We start from the raw sequence: 26,129 nt of genomic DNA, 5'->3' as shown, positions 1-26,129 counted from the left end.
CACACACACGCACATGCACGGCGCACACAAACGCACAGGGTGAATGCACAAGCAGGCCGAGGCTGTGAAGTTGAATGGCATAGCTCAAAGCCTTCCTCCCCCTATCCCTCCCTCTTTCTCTCTCGCGCTCTCTCTCTCTAAACCGCCAAACCATTCTCCCCCTTTCTCCAGCTCAGAGGAATTCATTAACTGCCTTTCCACAGAGACACTATGGAAATCAGGCAGCTACAAAGGCAGAGAGGGAGAGAGAGAGAGAGAGAGAGAAAGAGGGAGAGAAGGGAGGGAGGGGTGATGGTGGTGGTGAATGGGGCTATATTATCCTATTAGATGGTGGATATGTCTCGTTTCCCTCCCCTGTCATGAGAAAAACATTAATTTTAAGTGAGGAAGGGAGGGAGAGAGAGGCAAAGACTGAGAGAGAGAGAGAGGGGAAGAGAGAGGGGGTGGGGGGCTGAGGGGTAGATGGTGAGGGTCTTTAACGTTGCTCTTTTATCGAGCTGAAATGGAGAGTCCCCTGGCTCCATTTACCTTGGCAATGAGGATAGAGGCGCTCTCCATGAATGCCATTTAAAATGCCATGGAGATTAAGCATCCTCTCTCCCTCTCCCGCTCTCTGTTTCTCACACACACATATGCAGCGGCAGCAGTGGCGGCGGCGGGGCTCGTCATAATATGTGTTTAGGAAAACAGCTTTGAGATTCATGAGTAAAGCCCTCTAGGTGCCAGCGCTGAGGAGGGAAGAGAGCAGAGAAAGAGACAGAGAGGACCATCACTTAGCCAGAGTGGGCTTTAAGCACTGTAATTAAATCATTAGACCCCTCTTCCCTCCCCCTCTCCCTCCCCTTCCTCTCTCTCCTCTCTCTCTCTCTCTCTTGGCTCAGCCAAGCTCATCAGGAGCTCAGAGTGTGAAATGATGAATCTGTATTTATAGGGATGGAGTAATTACAGCGCTAACCTCTGAGGGGACCCAGGAGGGCCACAGGGCCACAGAGCAGGGTGCAGGGTGCTCAACCTCATTAGCACTGCCCAAGTGTGCGTGTGTGTGATAGAGTGTGTGACACAGTGTGTGAAAGGAGGTGTGTGTGTTCAAAGAAGCACAGTTGCTATGTGTTGTGATGGTTAAGCCTGTCAATGAGGACACATCAGCCTGCCTCCTCCCACACGTGAGGGTCCATTTTTACACTTTCTCCCACATAAATATGGTCCCCCCCCCCCTCAAAAAAAAAAAACACCACCACTTTTCATCTCATACCTCAAATTGCTATTTGAGGTATGAGATGAAAAGTGGTGGTGCTTTAACATTTCTGCGACATCTGCAACTGATACCAAGGGCCTACAGTAGTCTATTCTTCTCAGCAAACATCTGTCATTTTCCACTCCACAGCTCCCGTGCGCTCCGTATCGCTGCCATCTCCTATCATCTTCGATCTCTGTCATTACCTCCACTCTCCTTTATCTCAACAGCTCTGAAAACATAAGCTCCACTGACTTCCGCCGATAATCACGGACATTCCTCGTGGATCTGTCCGACCATATCAATGCTTCCCGGCCCATCTGCTGGACCAGGAATGTCCGGGCATACCCCACGAGTCAGCAGTCAAAGCACCGAAAAATGACACCAAAATACGGAGAGATTATTATTATTATTATTATTATTATTATTATTATTATTATTATTATTATTATTATTGTAGTAGTAGTAATTAATGAATTCATTGCGCAAGACACACATACACTGCGCACACATGCGCGCACACACACAGGTTACCTTTTCGGTAGACACAGTGAAGACTGTCGAAATTAAATCACATACATCAATACACACGCACACACACGCAGACGACCTGGGCTAACCAATGCACTAATCGCCTGCCCCGGGCATAGGAGGAGCTTGGTGCTTAAGTAGGCTGCCAATCAGTCACTCAGCTCCACATCCAGAAGCTCCTGCGGCCAGACATACGCATCAACTCCGCACTCGAAAGTGCCAAACTGCTCCTGAGACACAACTCGGTGGAAGGGAAGGCTGACAGTTTCTTCTTTTTTAAGTGGGGGTCATCCTGATTTGTTTTGTTTTTTAACTGTCCCGTTTTTCTGTTCTTTTTTGGGGATTCCTTCTTTCTTTTCTTTTTTTTCCCCTGCATCATCTTTCTTTTTTTCGCTCTTGTGACTTTGGGAGAGATTTACTGCACGCATACTCCGGACATGTCTTTGCCTCAGCTGGGGTATCCCCAGTTCCTCAGCGCCTCCCATGAGGTGTACGGAGGCGAGCGGCCGGGCTCTGCCCGGGAAGGAATCACCGAGGGCGGCGTGAGCTCATCAGCGACCGCCGCGGCTGTCGGCTCCATGCTGGGGATGTACGGAAGCCCATGGGCGGCTCATAACTACAGTGCCTTTCTGCCGTACAGCGGAGCCACAGACCTCGCCCTCATATCCCAGATGGTGAGAGATGATACACGTTCAGGTGTTCATAAGAAAATAGTGAGGCTGAGCTTTTCACTGTAATGCGTAAATACAATTTGAACCATTTAAATGGCGGGTTGTTCGCTTTTTTTTATTTGTTTTTTAAGAGAATTTTTGTGAATTTTATTGAGATAAATTAATTATTAATAATTAATATTTAATTGTCTGTGTGTTGGAGCTATAAATACTTGGGTGAATTGCAAAGAACTGAATAGCCACATAACACAAATGAACGATCTCTGGTAGCGTGACACTAAACTTCAGTTTCAAATTTAATTTGAGGTCATGGTTTTTGAAAGCGTGAACATAATGTTGTTGTTTTTGTTTGTTTTTTGCTTTTTTTTTCTACAAATGTGGACCTGTCTACTGTGGTAGGCTGCACGTTTTAGCATAAAGGCATTTATCAATATTGAATTAAATAAAAATCAAAACAAAATAATATGGTAGGCCTAGATCATAGAAATTTGCAAGCGACCTAAAAATGAAGGATATTTGTTGTGATCTGTGTCTGATTACTGATTTATTTATTTATTTATTTTTTCAAACTTGTAAGTTTTTTGTTTTGTTTTGTCACGCAAAACGTTTTTGCTCCAAATTTCCATTTTTTCTGAACTTGAGGCGCAAATATCTTTGGAGTTGCTCAACAAGTTGCCCCCATTTTTTTTTTTTTCTCCCAACAACATTCCAGGGCTCACAGTATGAGCTGAAGGACAGCCCGGGGTCCCACCCAGCTTCTCTACCTGTTCACACCGCCCAAGGCTTCTACCCCTACGGCCAGTACCCGTACGGAGACCCGTCAAGGGCCAAAACGGCCACAAGGGAGACCACCAGCACCCTGAAGGCCTGGCTGCAGGAACACCAGAAGAACCCTTACCCCACCAAAGGAGAGAAGATCATGCTTGCTATCATTACGAGAATGACACTCACACAGGTGGGCAGCGTGATATGTTTTCGGAGCTCAATTTGTATAAAATGTTTCAGTTCAGTGGTCTTTCTGGCACCTTACAAGCACAATTTGGTGGGCACCAGCCTCCAGGCCCACTTAAAATAAATCTCTAATCATTATTTTAAAGGTTTTATTCTTCATTTTAATGTCCTTCAATAGCACTGCTATTTGTTATGAGAACTCAGTTGGCCCATATGACTGTTTTTAATACACCTGCAGAGGGAAAAAAGCTCAGGAATAATAAATAAAATCAGATGTCTTTTTAAATGTTTTATAATTCCCCATCTACAGATTTCAAACCACAGCATCTGAGTAATAATGCTTAAAAACGCGCTTTTCTTTTACAGGTGTCGACGTGGTTCGCGAACGCCCGCAGACGCCTGAAGAAGGAGAACAAGGTCACCTGGGGCCGCAGCGCTGAGGACCGGGACGGCCGCATCTTCAGCAGCGACAACGAGGACGAGCACGGCAAGAACGGCAGCGACGACGAAGATGAAGAGGAGGAGATAGATTTGGAAACCGTCGATATCGAGAGACCCGAGGAGCAGCGCGAAGGGGAGCGTGGCTCCGCGAGGGGGGAGGCCGAGGCGGGCCTGTCCGCCGCCGAGCAGGCCTCTGAGTCGAAGAGCTCGGAGAGCAGCAGGACGCTTTCTGCGGAGGCCCTGAGAGGAGCCGAGGCGGGTGTTTCTCTCGGTAAATCGCCCAGTGTCAAGCTTCCCGCGGATCATTCGCCCGGCAGGCAGGAGTGCCAGAGACCAGCACAGAGCAAACCTAAAATCTGGTCTCTGGCTGAGACCGCCACGGCGCCCGACAGCTCTCACAAATCTCCCCCCGCGGCCCTTGCGCACCACGCGGCTTTGGCCTCCACCGGACACCCGGCCTTACTCCCGGGTCACGGAATATATACGTGCCAGATTGGCAAGCTGCACAACTGGGCCAATGCAGCTTTTCTGAATGCCAACTCTCTTTTGAACATGAGGTCGCTCCTGGCAGGGGCGCCGGCCGGACACCTGCCCGTCCACGGCGCAGTGCCGGCTGCGCGTCGTGACGCACGACCGGCAACGGTCGGCACGGGAACGTCGGGTACGGAAGACGACAGCGATCTAGAGTCATCAGGGAGCTTCAGTCCAAAAAGAGATGGTATGGGCCTGATTTCAACTTCTTCTTCTTCTTCTTCTTCTTATTATTATTATTATTATTATTATTATTATTATTATTATTATTATTATTCATAGGACTTGTTCCGTTGAATCACTCAAATGGCGACAACAGCAGCTCTCCTTCCTGCAGGGCAGTTTCACTTTATTTTCAAAGGTAATTTCACGAACACCTTGTCACTCACTAGTTTGTTTTCTTTCCTTCCGCAGATGAAGAGAGCGACCACAGGCCCGATTCCCTGAAGTCCCCCTTTCAGATGATCACTGACAGGTGATTTCAAATCAATTTTGGCATTATAACACCATCAGCCTCGATTAAATGAACCTTACAGCAAGAGGTAAACACTGTTACACCTGACTGGTTGGGGAGGCAGAACTCGGCACATAAATCATACGATTGAGTCCCCACTTTAACGCCTCGTCAGGCAGGAGTCTGATATATTCTGCGCCTCTCCCTCCCTCTCTCCCCTCCCAGCCTGCCCCCCCATCCTCCAACAATGAGCTATCGCCACCAAGTCATTTAAATAATCTGCCGCTATTTATTCACGCCCCCCCCCCCCTTGAATGAAGCTAATGTATGTCAAAGAAAGCCCTGATGCCAACATCATGAATGAAGCAGAGCGTGAAAAGACATAAAACAATTTACCTATAGTGGGGTTTTTAATTTGCATAAATACAGCTTAACACCGTTTGAAGGAAACAAACTCGAAGTGTTAAAAAAGTTGCTTCATTAGTTTAAACGAAGGATTTCTTTTTAAGAGTAAAATTGCCAAATTTGTTTCAGATAATATAATTATAATGTCTAGACTTTATTCACCTCTGAGCAATAGTTTCCTCTTCTTCTCTTTCCTCAGACCTCACCACGGGACAGCAGCACAGCGAGTTCTGACAACAACAATATGAGAAGAGAAAGAAAAAGAGGAATAATTTTATTTAATGGAGAACAGTTTAACGAAGGATATTTTTTGGACTGGGAGGCCTGTTGTAGTATTACTGTTTAGCTTCCACATGAAAAAGAGATGTTCGCGTTTTTTGTTTGTTTGTTTTTTGTTTTTTTTAGTCTCTGAATCACTTGTATTTCTCTTTTATGTCCTCTTATGTCCCCCCTCTGTTCCTCTGTTGTGAATGGAAACCTTGGAAAAAAAATTGTAAATACAGGATATGAATTTGTCTTTAAAGAATATATTTTTTGGGAACTAAATAAATGTCATTATAGCGCTTTATTACTGAAGAAAATCCCACCACCTGTATTTAATAAGAGGGGACCAATTTCCAGCCAAAGAAATCAAAGAAACAAGGGCAGAATGCAGATTAAAAAGCACTGTAAACTTCCTAAACTAAGCACACATTATTATTAGTATTGTTATTTTTTTTTTTAGTGCCTGAATTTAGGATTTTTATAACATAAATTTCCAATAAGTAACCAGTACAATACAGAGAGTGCAATTAATGTATGCAGAGAAATTCTCCTTCAAGAGCTCAAGTGGATTTGGTATTTTAAGGGTAATTATATATCTATATTAATATACATATAATACAAGTATTGCAGTTAATCTCCAGCTGACCTCGTCGTCCCTGTGTCTAGTTTGTTTCACACGAACCATGCAGTGTCAGCTCCTTTATTTTTTTAAACTACCAGGAAAGTCAGTTTTATTGAAACCTGCACTCTCGCCAACAAAGCTCGAAGACTTATGCCCGTGCCTTGGAAACCACTGCAAACGCTGCGGAAATTGAAAATTGAAGATTTCCAGGACCTTGTGAACCTGCGCTTGTGCTTTCAGCCCAGGCCTCCTCGCTTTAATGTTGGATTATACCCCTCTGTGCCACCACTGCTGCCTCTGAAATATGGATCAGACAGAGAGGAAAGGCCAGCAAGCCAGTATGGGGGCAGCAGCTCACGGGGGAGGCGAGAGAAGGGGTTGGGGCGGCGGTGGTGGGCTTGTGTGTCACTTTGTGGCATCCTTGACGTTCACAGGCCCAAAGACAGGGGGGTGCATAGAGAGAAAAAGAGAGAGAGGGAGAAGATGGTGGGGGGTCTGAGAGCTGCTAACGGCGACTGCTTTCAAAGCTGTGGTCCGATGCTTGGTTTAGCGGCACAGTTTGGGGCCTCTCAAGGGGCCCAGACAGCTCCAGGTTTACGTGCAGATAAAATTTAGATTGACGTGTTTGTTGAAATCTTTGCTGCAAGTCTTTGAAAGTCTGGTATTTAAAATTATTAACACTTACTAGTTAGATGGAAGAAGGGAAGTGGCCTTAGCAAGGTGCTGTTAAAATGTGGCCTGTAAAGTGTATGATGAAGTTTAAGCAGTGAAGTACTGCTGAAGTCTATAGAAGTACAAATTTTGGAGTAAATTTGGTTTTAAAAAATTACATATATTCAAAGGTGGAAAAATCTATATGTGGCAATATGTTAGATAGCTGCTTTCTGCCATCCAGTAGCTTAACACCAACAGTTGATAACAGGACAGCAGCTTGTGCATTAACTTTGATTTCTTTGTTAAACTGTTTTGTGGAATGGAAATTAATCTAAATGAGGTCCAGATTGGGCATCGAGCAAAACTACAGTTATATGGTGATCTGAATGTAAATCGTGCTCTGGAAGGAGACGAAAATAAAATCAGAACCACCAGATTTGTGAATCTGGAGATTGGCTCAATGCTGCCACCTGACTCTCAGAGAAAGTAAGAGCACGGCTGCCCCCACGGTGGTGTCTGCACCACCTCTCAGGTACGATACGCAAACCTTTGCTGCGGGATCGGGTTTTGAAAGCCGAGCAGCTCCTGGAACTGTTGTTTGCAAAGAGCTGACATCCTGACAGCCATCCAATCGGAGGCGAAAAGAACTAATTTGGTCATTTTTTAATTTTATTTTGATAAACTGGAAAGGTTTTATCTGAGATATAAAATATATGAAGATACACTTTTTTCTTTTTTTTAATTGACTCTCCACTGGACTTAGATGTAAAGCAGTGAGGAGTAACCCTAAGCCAGGCATCAAATACTACTTATTATGAACTCCAGTTCAAAAACACAAGCACTATAGTTTTTTCATCTTTAGGACCACAATCTGAACAAAGACCAAAATTGCCCATCGCCATGGTATATATATGTTTTTCGAAGTCAGACTGTCTTAAAAAAAAACAAGTAAAATACTTTATAATCACATTATAATTCTAAAATCCTACATTTGATCTATTGTGCTCAAACATCACAGTTTGTCTCGTCTAACTTTATTAGATTATCCTAAAAATTTGATCCACGTTTAAAAAACAATATAGGCACAAGTGATCAAAATCTGAGATTTTACATTAGTCCTTTCTCTAATTAATTTTTTTACAATTATCATTATATTAATGGTCCAGTCCAGTTCAGTTATTCTATTGTCTCCGCCGAGAAGCTTTCTTGGGCTGGCTCCCGACAAATCATCCCCACAAAGAACAACATGAAACAGCACACATAATCCTCCAATAAGAATCACTCAAATTTATATGTATATAAAAAACACAAAAAAACGAAACCTTTCATTTTTTAAACTGACATGTAGCAAATTTTTGCATTTTCCCCATAAACAGTCTTAAAGGAATATGTTAGCCGTTAGCTGACTCAAAATCTCCCTTAAAAAACATCTTTTCTGATTTTGCTTTCCTGTGGACAAAATTATAAAGTGCTTATTTCCCTCAAAGAGATGCTGGCAGGCAAATTTTGCCACTCCTGGACAAAGGCAGGACATTCTTTTAAACCTGATTTTTAAGGTAAGCTACCAGGCTGCCGAGTGTGGTTTCATAACGATGTTGGAACCTCGCCGTAAATCTGACGTGCGTATGAGGTGTGGGGAAAAAAAGAGGAGCGTCGTGACTTGTGACGCTTTCTCAAAAGTCAGCACGGCACTCGTCTGTCCCTCTGCTTTCCCACCCACGTACCCAGAGTGTCAGCAAACGAGGGACGAAAAGAGCAAATTTAAGTCTAAAGAAGGCAAATAAGGGAGGGAGAGATGATGCAGCGAGGGTTGTCATTGATGTGAGAGCGGCGTGGAAGGGAGCCAGACACTTGAGGCCATTTTCATTTCCTCTGCCAGCTCTGACAGACTGCCATCAGCACCGCTGAGGAGAATATCAGCCGCTCCTCTCGCTCGCACCCCTTCACTCTTTCGAACAATATGTTATTCTGTCAGAGTTGGAAATCAGTGAGCTTAGCATGATGGGGCTGAAAATGACATCAAATGGCCTTTTTATATCTGTTACACGGCGTGTCCAAAACATGTTGCGTTATGAAAGGAGTGGAAAATGCAGTGCAGATCCAAAATATGATTAGGTTTTTCTTTTTTTCTCTCTTTTTTTTGTTGTGCCAAAGCAAACTCCATCAGAGTTTAGGGTCCAAATTGTCCTGAAACTTTTCGACTGGTAGAATCCAACAGTTTATAAAAAGAAACACAACACAACACAAGAGTCTCTGTGTGGAGTTTTAGAGTCATATCAACTCCTCAAACTCTCAGTGTGAGCAGAGTCTTTATTGGTGCTTTGGTATTCTGATATAGGCTCTTTGGTGAGTTCTAATCCCCATTAATAAGGCAGATTATGGAAGGGATTTGGCTTTGATTTGCGTGTCCCACTGCTCTTTTCTGTCAGCGTCTCTCTATATATATCCTCGCGTTTCCTTTCTCTCTGCTCCTCTGTCGTCTTGATGGGATGTTCAGGGATTGAACAATGATCGCCTCCATGTGTCATCCCCCCTTGCAGCCCCCCCTCATCACTCTTTTGCCATCCTCCTGCGATTATGCCCACATGTATGAGGGCTCCCGGTCGCCTGAATAGATTTGTTAAAGGCCCCCAGTGGATGAGAGAGGTCCAAGCCTCGAAGCCTGGCCCTCGTGTGCAGGTCTATCCCCTTTTCGAGGGACTCGGCATGGGGGTGAAATCCCCACCGGTTGCCCCTTCCTCCTACAGCGGTTACCCCTCTGCTCCTCCGCCACGCAGAGATAATCGGGCTTATGTAAAGACGACGTGCTCTTTTGACAGTCATCAGCTCATCAGTGATCCAATCGAGCCCAAATCCGCCATTGTTCACCCCTCAAAGTGTCTCAAATCCGCTTGTGCAGGAGAGAGGGCCTGCACTCTTTATCCTGCCAATCACTCCTGACATTCCTGCCACAGTTGCCATGGCCTAGGGTCAGAGGTCGTGAAAACAGAGAGCATGAGCTGACTTGCGGAGAATGGCGAAGCGCAGAAGGAGGGACTCTCTGCTCAACGGCTCCATTGGTCATCCAACGCAGGGGGTAAATGTAGACAAGTTAGGACTCTATAGCCCCGCTGAGAGGGCCAGCCGGACAGAAAGGGACATGAGCAGGGGAGGAGAAAGAAAGGGGGGATGATGAGGCAGAGAAAAAGGCCATGGGAAGAAAAAGAGGGCAAGAGAGGTGTGTGGGGGAGAAATGAGAGTTAGGGAGGGTCAGTGTTTGATTGCCAAATAGGCTTTACAGAGCTTGACCTCAAGGGGCTTGGAGAAGAAAAGGACTGACACGCGGTTAAAGTCCCTGGAGAAGTAATAATTAACATGGTAGTTAATATTTGTGGAATTTTTAATGGACTTTCTGCACGTAAAACTCTTTAACACTGCAGCTCAAGACCAAGCTACAGAAAAAAACAACACAAAACAAAACGGTGTGTGTGTCTGGATGCTAACTGCTGAGCTGTAATTTGAAATGGAAATGTACCTCCCAATGCAATGAAGCTAATGCATGTCATCGCAGGATAAGCGGGGCACTGGGTTAAATCTGTTGTAATGTTGTCAAAAGAATAATTTTCTGTACCCAGTGTATACGTAAGTGAGCAAATGTTTAGCCTAGACAAGATATCATAGGGAATTTAGACCATTCACTGTTCCTCCGCAGGGATTAGTGGAATTAGGCACAAAAGCAAAGTATCAAAACTCATGGGTAATTCAACAAGCTCCACAATACTGAGTTTACAGAGTGCTGCTGCTTAGCCTGCTTTATTGTCGCGTTGCAGCTGCGAGTACGGTACAGACAAACAGCAAACGTCGCCACTGCCTTTAAAAAGCAGACAAATTTAATATACAGGGGGAAAATACACACAACAAATGCTATGAAAGAGTGGGAGTGATAAGTCTTTTCTCTTGTTGTCTGCCCATTCACGGCAATAATCTGAGAGAGGAAGCCGATTAGGAGCGAAGGGGAGGTTTGCGGTACGGTGTTCGCATCGATGGCTCTTTTCAGCCATTTTGAAACAATGTTTATCCACGGGTTTGTTATAGCGTCGAAACTTAGCTTAGTTTACTGCTGGGAGAGTCCTAAAGGCGGGCTGAGGACTCACTGCGTCTTTGTTCAGCATCCATTGAGGCACGCTGGTGTGTTAGAGAGGGGCGGAGAAGCTGCCCGAAATATCAGATCTTGGGGATTTCTGTAATTTGTGCCGTTTTCAGAATATCTGGGAAAATGTTGCGGGGAATGCACTCCGTGAATGCTTGTTGAGGGTCTATGGACTCACTGACTGGATATCGCGAACACCATTAACCCATGATTTGACATTTTTTATGTGAAAAATTACTTTTTGTAGCATGCAAACAGTTAGAAAACTATACTAATCAGTTTTTGTTTATTAAGCCATGAAAGCCTTGTGTACTTACTAAGAGACAGTAAGAAAGTAAAAATTCCAATACAAACAACTTATGTCTATCATATTCTAGACACAGCATCAATTTAAATGGGTCTAATACTAAACTACAGAAAAAAGGCATCTTTATGAGTTTTAATTACCCAGATATTTGGTTAAAAGGGACCTATTAGTTCGGTGGCCCAAGCAGATCAAATGCACATGAGCAAAAAGAGAAAAATGCTGGAAAAATACACAAAACACAACAGAAGTTGAATAAAACAGAAGTGTTTTTGGAAATTCATCAACGTGATGGAACAACTGAAGTGACAGAGGCCAAAAGAATCAAAGGTTTGTACTGAGACATGCTTTCTGTCTCTGAAATCACTTTTGTTATGTTTTGTGAAGTTTTGGGATTTTTTTTTTATTTTTTGAGTTGAGTTGAGCAGTGAGTACCCCACAGACCAGTTGTACCACATATTTTAACCCTGCCTCTAGCTGACAATATACTCTCTGCAGGTAAATGGGCACTCTGTAGCTACCAATGAACAGATGAGCTGCTAGGACAGCTGAACCATAATTTCCTCTTTAGCTGGATTTTGATAAATGTAACTGATAAGAGCAGTGGCGCACTCACCTGTGTGTGAAATAATTGAAATCTGGAGTATGGTGAACATTGATTTTTTGCTTTCCATGTCAACCAACCTTGGGCAGCTTTTGCCATACTACTGTGGCACATTTGTAGAAGACAATGCTAATGTGGCCAGCATTTTTATACAATTATTCTTATTCATTTTTCCCAATGGAGCTCTTGGCATCAAAGAGAAACAAAAACTCATGAAAGCTACTAACACGCTAATCTGTAAAATATTTACCTGGCAAACATTAGCATTAGAGGTGTTATTACCATGGGAATTAAACATGAAAAACCAGTGATTTAATATAATCTACTGTGACTTACATCCATTTCAATGACTACAGCACTACACAGCAGCCTCGGCTTATCAACACATTTTATGGCTAATTAAGGTTAGCTGACTAATGCTAGCAGCATTTGACTTTCAAGTCAAATGCTGTAGCCAAGAAAAGCTACATTCTGGTTGCTCCCTTGCCACAACCCTAATTAACCCTCAAACATAACACAAGAAACATAGCAAGTGTAGTTGGTGCACTGAATGCCACATATATCAGTCATATTTGTTCACACTGCTTTTAGACAAGTTACCTGTTATAAAGTAAAATAAAATGACTGAAGATATTGACGTTAGCATTGTTAGCATTGTTAGCATTGTCACTGTGAACATGTTAGCATGTTTTACCTCAAACTGCGGCACTGCCAAGGAAACGCATAGAAAAGCTTTCCATTACCTCTAAAGGAGGTATCTTGGAGGTATCGAAAGATTTTTAAACAACATATTTTTAAAAATAGCTTAAAAATATGTTTAAATTCATAATAGAATGATATCATGGTATATGGTAAGATACACTAAGACAGGGTGAAGCCCCCCTCCCCCCCGCTGTCTTTACTTTGTGAATAATGATAGATGGCTCATGGGTCACATATCTTCGCAGATTAATTACACTTGAGATGCATGCACGTGCATGTACATACACTGTATCATTCTACCACACACACACAAAAACGCACACAAACAGTTGCAGAGTAATGTGAGTCCTCATTCATTTGCCCAAGTCGTTTAGGGTAATAGAGCTTAATGGAGTGTATTAACCCTGTCCAGCTTGCATTTCCCCTCCTCAGATGTGTGTGTGTGTGTGTTCACGCACATGCACAGGGAAAGGGGAAACCTGCCAACTGTTTATCTGCAAGAGACACACACACACACACTGGGGGAGTACAGATCTGGTTTCCCACTGTCACAGATGCTTACCCGCCTCTCCATTAGAGATGTGATTGGAGTGGACATAGAAAACCAGCAGCCTTGTTCCCATAGGGGCAATCTGAGGAAATTATTGCCCAGCTCCTCTCCGGGGAGTGTCAGCGCTCCAGAAAGAAGCACTTAATCGACTGCTATCACATGCGACTTCTCTGTTGGCTGCATTGCATAGCTTTTTGAGGCATTTGGTGTGGATTTATACTAGTGAAATGCGTTTGATGACACGTGATCAGTCATGGCACACAGTAAGGCTCTCACGGGAGCTGCTGAGCTCTCTAGATGTGGAATGCAGAGATCAGACAGTTAGCAGCATTTGCTGGGAAATAGATGATCAGTGGAAATGAAGATTGATGCCTTAGTTAATATCTTTTGTCTACCTTAATCCACATTTCTGTTTGATATATGGATAAAAACTTAAGATAGTGTCATTACTGAAGAAGACTATTTTTTTAATATTATCCTTACTGTATTTATTGTTTGGCCTCCTGCACTTTAATAGCATGATACGCTAATTGGACAAAAATAATAATAATAAAAAAAATGGTGTGAGCTCAGCTGGGGTAGACGCTGCTGGTGGTCAAATTTCTTGGGAGGTCCATCCATGGATGTAACATGAAATCTGCAACCACACCCAAGTGAACAGCATGCAGACAAGTAGATCTACTGTGTCATCTTTAGTCACTCACACAGTTGTGGCTGACCTCCTCACCCTGGTCAATAACAACTGCAAGCCGAGCCTGCTGCACCCTCAGGCTTACACCACCGCACACAAGCAAATACACACACACAGGCACCACCAGCATTGTCATAAGGGTGTAATTCTCTAGACTGCCAGAGGATGGCAGCTGAGGTCTAAGCTGTGGAACTGCAGAAGCCGAAACACCAGGGAAAATGTGAAATAGTGAATCTATTATCATGGTATTCCCCCTCATCCATGATTCTAAGGTGGACACATCAGTGCAGACTGATTACTCTGTGATGTTCTGATTCATTCTGAAATTTAGCCTCGGTTATCTTGTTTACCATTGAAATAATAACCAATATCCCAGGTTCTGTGTAGCAGCTCAAAAATGCTTCTAATATTTTAATTATTCAAGGTTATCCCACTTTGGTTTGAACCAACCTAACACACAGCTGGATAAAAAATCACATGAAATGGCTTTCCTTCAAAAGAAAGAAAGAGAACCGAAATATTTAAACTGAAATATTTGATTTTTGCACAATTTTGATAAAGACTGTGAGATCTGTGGTAATACCAAATAATAATAATGAGAGAGTAAAGCCCGTCTTTAGAAAATACAAAGCTTATTTCAGATGATACTGTCGGTCACATATAGGTTGAGTAATTGTTTTGAGACCAGTAGGGAGATATAAATGAAGACAAACCAAAGCAGTCCACGAGAGATAATGGACAAATAAATACAGGATCAATGGGCGAGTTAAGGCAGGTTAAAGTGTTTGTTAAAGGCTCTATCGGTCCCTGTGGACTGAGGCTTGCAGAGTTGAATAATGTATGTCCGCTCCCGAAGTAATGAAGTGGAAGTGATAGGGAGGAATACGGCTGGCCTCCCAGGACTCAACGCAAACTGTACACACTCTTAAGAGCTTCCTGTAGCCTAAACCTGTCTCGCTCTCTGCCTGTGTCTGTCCGTGTCTACCTCTTAGACTCTCTCGCTCTCTCACAAACACACACACACACGCACGCACGCACGCACACACACACACACACGCACATGCTGCACATTGGCTAAGAGGGTTAGCTTGTCTCTGTTCCTCTGTCTTACATCATTGATGAGGAAGGCCAGGGCATTTATAGTATCCCACTCAGAGTTCAGCAGCTCCAGATCTTCCATGAGCCTCTTATTAGACAGGAGCAGAGAAGCAGCACGCACAGATAGCATGGCTGCTACTCAGTGGTCAGACAGGTTACTTGGTGTTGGCAGCCTTGTTTGTGGATCAGATCGAGCCTGGCTTGCACTTGTACTTGGTTGGTGCCATCGTGCTTAACAAGAGGCAGCCTCTGTAGACCGTGTCTTGTGGTGGAAAAGAAAGGGCTATTTTCTTTCCTCATGATCCATTTATTGCTTATCCTCTTCTGTCCTCTTCTTCCTCCCTGAACATTCCTGCTTTTTTCTCAAAGAGCAGTAGCATGAATGTGAGGTGGAAACGTTACCTCATTTCACCCTGGTTTTCATTGGTCTTGCTGGTTTAACACTGCGAGACAAAGAAGTCTAACAGGAAAATTTATTTTATTTTTATTATGTTTTACTTAACCTTACAGTATCTCAAGTTTTCCTTTTTTAAAAGTGGTTCAGATAAAACATTCCATATGATACAAACAGTATGTAAAGCAGCAGTGGCCTTCTGTCAGGGCAAGCAAGGCAGCAGCATTTGCCCAGTAAAATCTAACACACACACACACACACACATGCACACACAATTGCACACACACATGCACACACACCTTTTTCTGAGCTCATTAAAAAATCACATGATGTATAATAAAACACTGCCCGTGTGAATTCTTTCATTGTGTTTTGTAGTTACTTTTACTCAATGATTTTTTTCCTTAGCACTTGCCATTGTTAGTTAATTGTGAATAAGCCAAGTAGTGCAGCAAGGTGAAGAAAAAAAAAAAGACAGGCAGTTCAAAATCATTAAAAAGGTATGTTTAAGTCATTATCTCTTCTTGCCTTTCTGTAAAAGTCACTGATGTAAAGAAACATTCAATTTTTCTGTCAAACTTGTGAAAAAGGCGTTAAAATAAACAGCCTAACATTCAATGAGTTGTTTTTTTCCCTTAAATGTTAGCCTATTAACTAAAACAATTAAGCTGGTGAGCTTAGCCTAACAAAAACACTAGAATCTATAAAATGGGGAAACAGCTAACCTTGCTCTGTCCACAGCCCAGTGGTAAAAATGTACCTACAAGTACATTTCAAACTAGCTACTTAGCATGTTTACGTAGCAAATTGTTCATGTGGTCACTTACTCTCATTGTTTGGCCATGCAAGCATGACTGACATGTAGATGTACACTATAAAGACTCATATACAGCATTTTCATGTAACTTGGAGCTGATTAAAACAATTCGATTGGTTGCTAAAATTATTGTGCATTAACTGTTGATAACACAAAAAGGTAATTACACCAGGGCAATATTCTCTCTTCAGATTCTGCCAAATATGGCAAAACGGATTAAACAGCGCTTCACAGTCCAAACGGATACCGCGAAAGCAACCCGAGTGTTTCTGAAGGCAAGTCAGTCACCTGATACCAAACAGAGCAGCTTTTCAGTTATTAAATACAAAACGGAAGGCAGAGAGCTCCACAAACAACAAATACTCTGACAGAGCATCTCATGGGAGGAAACACAGTTTGTTGTGACGACCATGAGTTCTAGCGTTTAGGAATTCATTGGCTGCAAAGGATCCATGTATTAAAAATATGGAAACTCAATAGATTTATACTTAAAATGATTAAAGTCTGCATTTCTGTCACATCTTTGATTTTTGGTAAAAATCCTTGATTATAAAAAGTGTGTGTGTACTTGCAGGATGTACTTAAAGGATATGATGAAATTATAGCTGCAGGTGGCAACTGGCACATTTTTGCATGCAATGTCTACACCATGTAACTTCGTTATTATCATTTCATTGAAGTAAAAGAAACACAAAAACGGTTGGGATCAGTAATTTGTTTGTGATGCAGAAATTCACATAAACAAAGAGGAAAAAATATATATATTAAAAGAATATTTTGAGATAAACACAGAAAATTAATGATGAAAATTGGTGTGGCATTTACATGCATTTTCATGACCCTGCAAACTAATTATTTTAGTTTTCACTGTGGCGTTAAAAAAATGGATTAGAGGGATTCTGATTTCATTCTGGGACCTTCAGCACCAACCACTGAGAGCTAAAACCAAGTCGAAGGCTCAAAAGCATCTACATGTTAAACAGCGATTAAAATTGCATAGATTTCATACTTTAAGGTGGAAAATGTTCAAATGGGACGCGCTGTGATTGAAAGAAGTTGTGATTGTAGTTGTTTGGCCCTCCACTGCAAACACTTTGTGCTGTACTTAGCCCTCCTCCTCTCACATTAACATGCTTCTATCATTAACCCCCACGCCCCACCTACTGCATAATAGCTAGAGCTGCATGCAGGAGGGAGGAAATAAGAATGTTTCCTTTCTTTTTTTTCCTGCGGAGCATCTTGAATGAATGATTGATGTGAGGGGAACGAGATCAGAAAGATATAATCACGGTCTAACGAACGCAGAGCCTTAAGAAATGTATACCACAGGAATGCCATGAATTTATAAACAGACCATATATTAATATATAAGTAGGTGTTTGAAATAACAGAATCTGTTGTGTCTATCTATCTATGTGCAGTTCATGCTTTATAATCATTATTTGTGGAATACTCTGGTACAGAGCTTTGAAAGTTTAATTCAGGCTCTGCAGAGTCTCTTCATTCAAATAAACGTACAAGTTATTTCCTCGTGTACCATCCCAAACAAACATTAAACACACCCGTGTTCATTGTCAGCGGATAAACAAATTGCCATTTTCCTTGAGTGACGTATGTTTTGTGTGAAGACGTGCAACGCCAGAGCAGGGAGATAACTTCATTTCCGAGCTTTGAGCATAGATGAGGGCGAGACAGTTAGTCCGTGTTCAGTATATGAGCACCTTTCATGGGACAAATGGAATGTCAATCAAGAGCCGGTACACAGATGCTTTCTCCCTTGTGGGGACTGAGATGCTTTCTGGTGATGCAGCTCTGTTGTTCCAGCCTTACTCTGGGTGCACTGGGAATATTTTGTCCTTTTACCCCTCCACATCCCCTCGCTCCATTTCAGATCCCCTGACTATTAACGATTTCTTTAGCTCTCCAAGTTTGCCTCCTCGGGCTTTTCCTCTTCTCCACATCCATTTTTTCAAGTTGGATTTTTGCACGGAAAGTTTTTGTTTTTTTAAAACCTCTCCTTTCTCCCAGTGTTAGAGACTGTGGGAAAAGAAACAAAAAAGGTGAAAAACCTGAGATCGGCACTGAAGATCTTGACATTCAGAAAATATGTTCATATACAACCAATATGCACAACAAATATGTTTTAAAGGGAATCCAATTTCTTCTTCTTCTTAGATTTAGGCTGACATTTCTTGCAATCTGTATCTGAATCTGTGACCCTCATGATGCAACATTTTTCACCCTGATTTGCTAAGATATAATTTTCAGCATGCATAGAACAAATCTTCAAAGTAGCTCCAAGCAAACCATAAAGCTGCATGTGTACGTCCACAAGGAAGTAAAAATGAGACATAACTTTGTATGAAAAGCTACTTCTGTTATTGTTGCTATGAACTCTAGACCCAGTTTAAGCAAGGTGATATTCTGAATCATTTTTTTTTTAGAGAATGTCAATCTCCTAGCTTGAAAATGTCGCTATAAATTTTCAGTCTGGCTAAAAGCAATTAATGTGGGTAGAAGTAAAAATCTGTATTCAAAAAGTGGACATAAGTTCTGTGTCTGAAAACCAATGCAGTTGCTTTTACGTTGTACTCTTTCTGATGGCCAGAAGGGGGCGACACCTGTCACCACAAAATTCATCTATGTGAAAGCGACACCTAGCTATCTTGTTATGTAGCCTTCACAAACACTTTCCTGACCAGTTTGTGGACTCGTTCAATGCTAATTTGTACATTACAGTGAAAATCTTGAGCGTTCATGTGATGATAAATGGATTAGCACAGTTGTCTAACACAGCGGTCTCCAACCTTTTTTGCGCCACGGACCGGTTTATGCCCGACAATATTTTCACGGACCGGCCTTTAAGGTGTCGCGGATAAATACAACAAAATAAAACTAGTACCGGTACCGAAAAAAAGAAGATTTATTCATAACACACGTGAAAAGACCCAGGAAAACTGAGTTAACGATAAAAACGATAACAAAATAACACTGAAAACCCTGAAAACCATACATTTCACACCTGAGCCTCAACTCGCGCGGCCCGGTACCAAACGACTCACGGACCGGTACTGGTCCGAGGCCCGGGGGTTGGGGACCGCTGGTCTAACACACCAGAGATCACTGGTTCAAGAATGGGAGGGGACACAAATCCCTGGAAAGGTTGTGTAAAGATTATCCTCTTATATAGGACTATGTGAGGAGGGTAGAGTGATATTTTTTCAGGCTGGTACTGATACTATTATTTGGTGATTTTAAAATTGAGTGTTCCGATATGTCAGCAAATATATTTATATTTTGTTGATGATGTTGCTGATGATCCTATATAAGCACCATTATATTTTTCTTTTCTTTCAGACACACAAAACATAAACCTAATAAACCCTAATATTTGTTATGTGCAGTTATCCATTTACTCACTCACCAGGTCAGATGGTTGTTGTGATTAAGGCGTTCCAAATACGTGTTGCTAACAGGGAAGATGAAGAGGTCATCTGGTGGCTGGAATATTCAACATCATCATTCCTAACACGGCTGAAGGGTGTTTCTTCCATCTCTTCTTTATGTTTTTAATTTTAATTTATCGGCTGACACAAATGCAGATACCAGTCGATTGGCAAATGTCCAATAATATCTGCTTGCCTATAAATTAGTCAGGTTCTGCAATTTTTAAAATAAAAATGTATTTATCAATTACATAAGAAGATATTATATGTGTGATGTCTGTAAAGTCCTAAAGTTGCAGAGATGGTTATACTGGTTGCATTTATTAAAGGTAGATTCAACATCAAATGTCTACCTGTCTCATATCACTGCATGATCATTTGCAACATTTTCTTTTAGAGAAACAAAAGAAGAAAACAGAAAACAAAGTCACCACTCTTTCTGCCCCTTCTCCTAGCCTAATAATTTGCATACAGTCCCTAATATCTGTCCTCCTTTTCTTTCTTGTACATCAAAAACTTCTGTTCTGCCGGTGTGCCACAAATGTGTACCCAAATATTTTGGTACAATAAGCCTCTCTGTTATCCTCACAGCCCTTTCACACCTGCCCTTTTCCTCCTCCTCTATGATGAAAACCTTAAAGTGGGTTGAGAGAAAGAGAGAGGAAGGGGAAAAAACGTTTCCACTTCGTCGGGGCAGCTTAAGAGTTTGTTATTAAAAACATGACAACCCATTCAGCCACTAAAGGTGCTTACTCAAGGGAATGCATGGAATGTTTATTCTTTGATTAATTTGCTTGGAGGAGACCTGAAATTCCCCCACTCATGAATATATGGGTGACAGCGAGATTTCTCCGTGGTGACAAGTTATCTAAACAACAGGGCAAAACGATTATGCTAATATCAGGTTGTAGTCATCAATCATCGCGTGTCAATGTGGTGTCAACGCATCACGTTCCCGATCCCACCCCCTCTGGCCATGTGTGCCAGTGTAAATGCGTGCGTGGACGTGTGCAGCTGTGCGCCTGTGTTTATTGAGAGAGAGGAGAATTGATCACAACTCTCTTTACGCCTGGGGACTCTCGGGAGCATCGCTGCGCAGAGCTGTTCTCTTGGATAAGAGGCGAAAGGAAACTGGGAGGGAATTAATTAGGAGTGAGTTTCTTCATCTTGATATGAACACCGAGTTACACACACACACACACACACACACACACACTCGCGCGGAGTCCAGGCTGACGTCAGACAGACGCGCCTTAAAAACCAAAGAGCGCATCACGGAGAGATGCGTGGTTTGATCACACACACAAACTGGCGTTGGATTGTAAGAGAGCAGGGACACTTTAAAGAGCAGGAGCAGTCTGGTGGATGAGGTGGAAACTGCGGGTGAAGCCGAGAAGTTACTTCGAAAGTCCGTCAGCGCTTGTGCGTAAAATGAAAGCGCTGCGTAAATGTCCGCGTGTCCACTTTTGGACGAGATGGTAGATGAAATTCTAATTAAAAACAAAAAAAGCTGCAAAGTTGACCGGAAAGTATCTCTGAACTAGTGTCAGGGCAAAATAATTTAAAATAATTTTTAAAAATCTGCGTTTGGTACGGATGCTGCTGGAAGTCGCTCCACATCTGCACTCCACTTATTTCCTCTTTGGTCACATTTGAACCATGGCTTACTCTCAGCTGGGATACTCCTACTCCACCACGCCACAGGTACGGGTAGTATATTGTTTTGTCTTTGATGTTATTGATGAGGGCCTGAGCTAAATAAGGAGGATAAATAGATTTTAACTGGTCAAAAAATAGTCCATCAACAAGTCCACTATGGAGAAAATGTGACAAAATCAGCACATCGGTGCTGTTTTATTCCAGCTTTTGTTTTGCTTTTGAGAAAATAACTGAGATTAAACATTTGCTCCTTTGTGAAAGTAAGGAGACATTTAAAGCGCCAGTGTACGTAAGAGAGTTTCTATACACACCAGATTCCCTTTCCTTTATGGATATCAGTGAGTTCGTTTCATACATTTTTCCTTAGTTTCTGATGACTTCAGGCTCCCTGGCCGGTTGCTTGGAGCCGGGAACCCCCCCGTCCCACCCGGTGCTGCGCTCACCGGGCCACCAGCTCACCCCAGGAGCAGGCATCGGAGTCTACAGCGGCCCTTATCCCAAGAGCCAGAGCTATTACAACACCTGCGCTACGGACGCCGCTCTCTATTCCAGAGTGAGTGTCACACTTCACTTCTAACTCTTTAATTCTCGGATTTCAAAGTGTTCACTTCCGGATTTTTTTTTCTTATTCGTTTTGCCCTTACAGTAAAAACGTGTAAAGATTGTCTCTTGTGCAGGAACATTTCTGAAAACACATAAATAAATAAAAGTTTGTTTAACCTTGATTAGGCATTAATTTCTTCAATATTTTCAGGGGCCACTAGATCACAAAGAAGGAGCTGCATCTGTGCATGTGGGGACATCTCAGACTCCTGCCTATTATCCTTATGAATACACATTTGGACAATATCCTTATGACAGATATGGGTAAGTGAACAAGAATGTTTTCACTGCTCTTAAATTAAAACATATTTTTAACATGATAACTGTAAAATATCTGTGTCAGCATTATCATTTACTTCAGAATGATGGGAAAAACCTGTCTGTAGCAGGTTTATGGAGTCAGTGTTATACTATAATAAGATTTATTATATTTATAGTGTTTTATTGTAATTTACTCAAATTTAATTGTAATTTATAATACCACATTCTTACGAATATCGAGTTTTCTTTGCCTCTGTTTTTCACTTACTTTTGGTATGAGCTAACTGTTTATTTGATTCTCATCATCTGGCTCAGTTATTCCTGCTCAGACGGCGCTTCGCGTCGTAAAAACGCCACCCGAGAGACCACCAGCACCCTTAAGGCTTGGCTGCAGGAGCACCAGAAGAACCCCTACCCCACTAAGGGGGAGAAAATAATGCTTGCCATCATCACCAGAATGACGCTTACGCAAGTGGGTTCTTGTAAAATATTTGATGTTTATCGGGAAATTTTTGGGTTCTGTTGCATGATAATGTGTCTGATTTTCACCTTTTCCTAATTCCATACAAATAGTACATTTTCCCACATTTCGACTTTCCTTCTCCTCCTTTTCTAACTTTAAGTTCGCTTCTGATTTCTCCTTCCTTCCCTCAGGTGTCTACGTGGTTTGCAAATGCACGCAGGAGATTGAAAAAGGAGAACAAGGTGACGTGGTCACCGCGGGCTTGTAAAAGCTCAGATGACCGAGGCTGTGAAGATGACAGTGATGAAGCTGAGAAGCCACTTAAAAGTGACAAGGAGCTTCCTGGTATGCAAGTCCTAAATCAGTCTGCCAGCAAAGTTTGCTTTGTTTCATGGTTTTCCGAGCTTTGACTGTTATGCACAGACTCTTTACTGTCGGTGTCGTTTGTTTTTTTCTCAGAGCAACAGTGCGCAGACCTGCAGAGTGATCTTGAGGACTTCGATCTGCTGGAGTCTGATGCTTCTGATTGTGATCCAAAGCCACAGTTTCTACCTGAGGACAATGAAGTGAACCCAAACACAGAGCTACCCCACGTGCATCTCGCACACAACCCAGATACACTGCACAGAAAAGAGAGACTGTCCCCTGACTGCCCCAAACTCACACCGGTCCAGCACCAAAGCAGCTCCTTCTATCTTAATGCAGACCTTCGAAGCACAGATGCCAAACCCAAAATCTGGTCCATCGCTCACACTGCTGTGTCTTTGGATGCCAGCTTGCAGTCTGAGTACCCGCCATGTATGCTGTCATCAACCGGTACTTCCTCGTCACCCGGGTATCCGACCAACATGGCACTCACCAAGACAGAAAGGCAACAGGAATCTCCAGTCGCCACACTCAGAGAATGGGTGGATGGCGTTTTCCACGGCCCTCCTTTCCAACAGCCCAAACCGGCTGAGGTATGGAAAGGCCTAAACGAAGCTACGATAGAGAGCAGAACACCTGGACAGTCCTTTGAAATTGGGCGGTCTGCTTCAGCTTTGTAGTTCATCAACAAGCCATCGTTGGGAGAGACTGACTTAAACTCGACTTAATGTGAAAGTCGATATTTTGACTGTGTGACTTGATCAGCTGACCGTTCACTAAGAGCCACTCCCTGTTTGCCTGTTGAAGTTTCCATTTTGTTTTAAGGCAGGACCGCCAGTTCTAGTTCAACAACTGTTTTTGCGGGCTTGAAGACAGTGGGTAAAAATGTCATGCTTAGAGTAAAATCTTAGTATCTTTACCAGCTCACAATCCAGACTGAGCCATGCTAACAAGCTTAAGTGTCATCCCCCGTTGCACTGTTTTTCCTCGTTCAGAGAATGGTTTAAAAAAGACATTCCTTTTACTAAAGGCCCATGCACACTGCTTCAGGAAATCCAAAGCCCGGCAGACCCGCTCTGCATAGTCACAGTTGCTAAGCTATGATTGGAAAATAGTTTATTTTATTGAAGGAATTTAGTGAACGGTCAGTTATTGGTGTATGATCCTAATGTGGCAATTTGATATCCCCAATGCTCTCTTACAAGTTACAGACTGTTGCAAACTACATCAACGATCAACTGTCACGGCACACTTCTCTGCTCCAAGGCTGTATGATGCACACACATGAAAAAATACAGTGTTGTACACTTGCACGATAGCCTGCACATGCACTGAGTCACAGAAATAAAAGGCGTGTTACTTAGCATGGCAAAGTTCTCCGACTGTGCCCTTACATTAGCTGCCCACTGTCTGGAACCAATAGTAGAATCACGTTAGCTGATATAAATCCAGTTCAGGGGAAAGGGAATATACCTCGGCAGTTTTGGATGCGTGTGTGTGAGTGTGCCACAGACAGGGTATTTGTGTGTGTTTTGAAGGAAAGAAAGGGGGAATGTGAGTGGTATTCAGCCGTGACTAATGGAAACACACAGAGGAGGGTGCTGCTAAATTGTTAAATCGATGCCACTTCCACCTCGGCTCCAGATATAGCTGCAATCAGCGATGCATCCCTTTTCATTAGACGGCTTTTGACTTTGTCAACCTGGGACTGCAAGAAAATCCACCACAAGCAAAATGCTTCATAAAAGCTCTTAAGTAATTTTAACTAAGTGTCACGTCTTTATCCCCTCTGGTGATTTCTTTTTCATGCAGGCAATAAATAGAAAAGATTGCTATAATAAACAGAAATCAGGCAGTTATCATTAGCCTAAATAACTTTTTTTTTAAGAAAAAATGCGTTTTCATCAACTTTAATTATTAAAGGAACCTCCACAAATTTCACAAATAAAGCACAACAAGAAACAGTGAAGAGCTGTTGTCTTTTTCCTTCACCCCCCCAACAATATTTCTGCTCATCCTGTTTTCGATTTAGTAGCAGTGATAAAGTATTTATCAGAACAGAGGAGGGATCTGCCTGGGCTTTGTATGGAATTAACCATTTCAAATTAAATAATTCAGGATGAATTCAACCGAGAATTTCATTCTGTTTCTGCTTCATAAATAAGTAAGATCTAAGATGATAAATAATGACATCTGACGTTTTATTTCTGGAAAGTTTTCTTTCTCCTGCTTGCTGGCGACTGGGATCTTATTTTGGTAGGCTGCAGATATATCTTTCATATTTTCGCTCAAATTTTTACATTTTTCAGTCCAAATTTAATGAACCAGAACAGGTACAATTTTGTTTCTGGTTTAAAAACAATCTTGAGGCAGATTTGACTTCAAAAGAAGAAGTACTAGTGTTGTGAAGGACGCTGAATGACAGCCAGATAAGAGGTTGGCTTTGTGCTAAGTGGGGAAAGAGATATAAGGGTATACTTGCTCTCACCCTTAGCCGTTTGAGAAAAAACGTTTTTCCTCTGGTAGAGAGAACAGGGAGTACGGGGAGAGGAATATGCATTTTATCAAGTTGTGTCAATGTGACTTAGCTTTGGTTAGGAAAAGGTCCAGCTTCCCTTTATATGTTAATTGGCAATTGTTTTCAATACAGTGTTTGTGCCTGTGTTTTCATTATATAATTTCATGAATAATATGCAAACTTATTGTAAAATTCAGACAAGCAACAACACATTTATTGTCAACTAAGGGTCAGCAGCATGAAGCTGTGACCACAGTACTGACATGTACACTTAAAACTGACATGGCTAAAGGTTGCTTACTTACACATTCAATCACTGTGCAACATTAGCACTCAGTGGAAATTTACGGCCACCAGAAACTGAGCGCATTACTCATTTCCTATTGTGGTCTAAAATAACTGCTAAGAAAATGATTCATATTTTGCTGATAAACACTCCACTGTACTCGCTAGCTGGTTGCAAGTCTGCCTCACTAAAATTGGCTCATTTTTTTTCTTTGTTACTCAAAGTAGAACCAAAATAGTAGGTTAGAGCTATAATCTTAAAAACCAAAATCAAAGAGCTGGAAAACATTTCAAATAGCTCTTGGAAAGTGAACAATCTATTGATTACATTAGCATAGCCTTAGTACAAAAAAAAAAGACTTGAAGCCATCATACTTTGGTTTCTGGACTGCCTTTTTTAAGCCTTTGGTAATTTTGGTGTTACAATCCAGATTATTTCTTTTTCTAATTGTTTGGGGGGGGGGGGGGGGGGTCTTTTAAT

The 26,129-nt window shown here is 42.2% G+C and overlaps 2 protein-coding genes across 2 annotated transcripts; both read left to right on the top strand.

Annotated features, from left to right (window-relative positions):
* Positions 1–1,915: 1,915 nt before the first annotated feature.
* Positions 1,916–5,799, top strand: irx1b (iroquois homeobox 1b). Its single transcript, XM_085396458.1, has 5 exons — positions 1,916–2,439; positions 3,149–3,391; positions 3,754–4,546; positions 4,774–4,834; positions 5,418–5,799. Exons 1-5 carry the CDS (start codon positions 2,203–2,205, stop codon positions 5,464–5,466), a joined length of 1,383 nt encoding a protein of 460 aa, XP_085252584.1. The 5' UTR covers positions 1,916–2,202; the 3' UTR covers positions 5,467–5,799.
* Positions 5,800–20,508: 14,709 nt separating this feature from the next.
* On the top strand, positions 20,509–24,791 carry irx4b (iroquois homeobox 4b). Its single transcript, XM_085396028.1, has 6 exons — positions 20,509–21,197; positions 21,520–21,705; positions 21,907–22,019; positions 22,332–22,488; positions 22,671–22,824; positions 22,939–24,791. The coding sequence occupies exons 1-6, from the start codon at positions 21,153–21,155 to the stop codon at positions 23,523–23,525; spliced, it is 1,242 nt and encodes a 413-aa protein (XP_085252154.1). The 5' UTR covers positions 20,509–21,152; the 3' UTR covers positions 23,526–24,791.
* Positions 24,792–26,129: the final 1,338 nt, after the last annotated feature.

The sequence above is a fragment of the Rhamphochromis longiceps genome, linkage group LG22, assembly GCF_057381845.1.
Source record: "Rhamphochromis longiceps isolate RC_006_pf linkage group LG22, R_longiceps_female_GT1.1, whole genome shotgun sequence".
NCBI lineage: Eukaryota > Metazoa > Chordata > Actinopteri > Cichliformes > Cichlidae > Rhamphochromis > Rhamphochromis longiceps.
The sequence above is the reverse complement of the archived record's forward strand: the minus strand, read 5'-3'. Positions and strand labels throughout refer to the sequence as shown.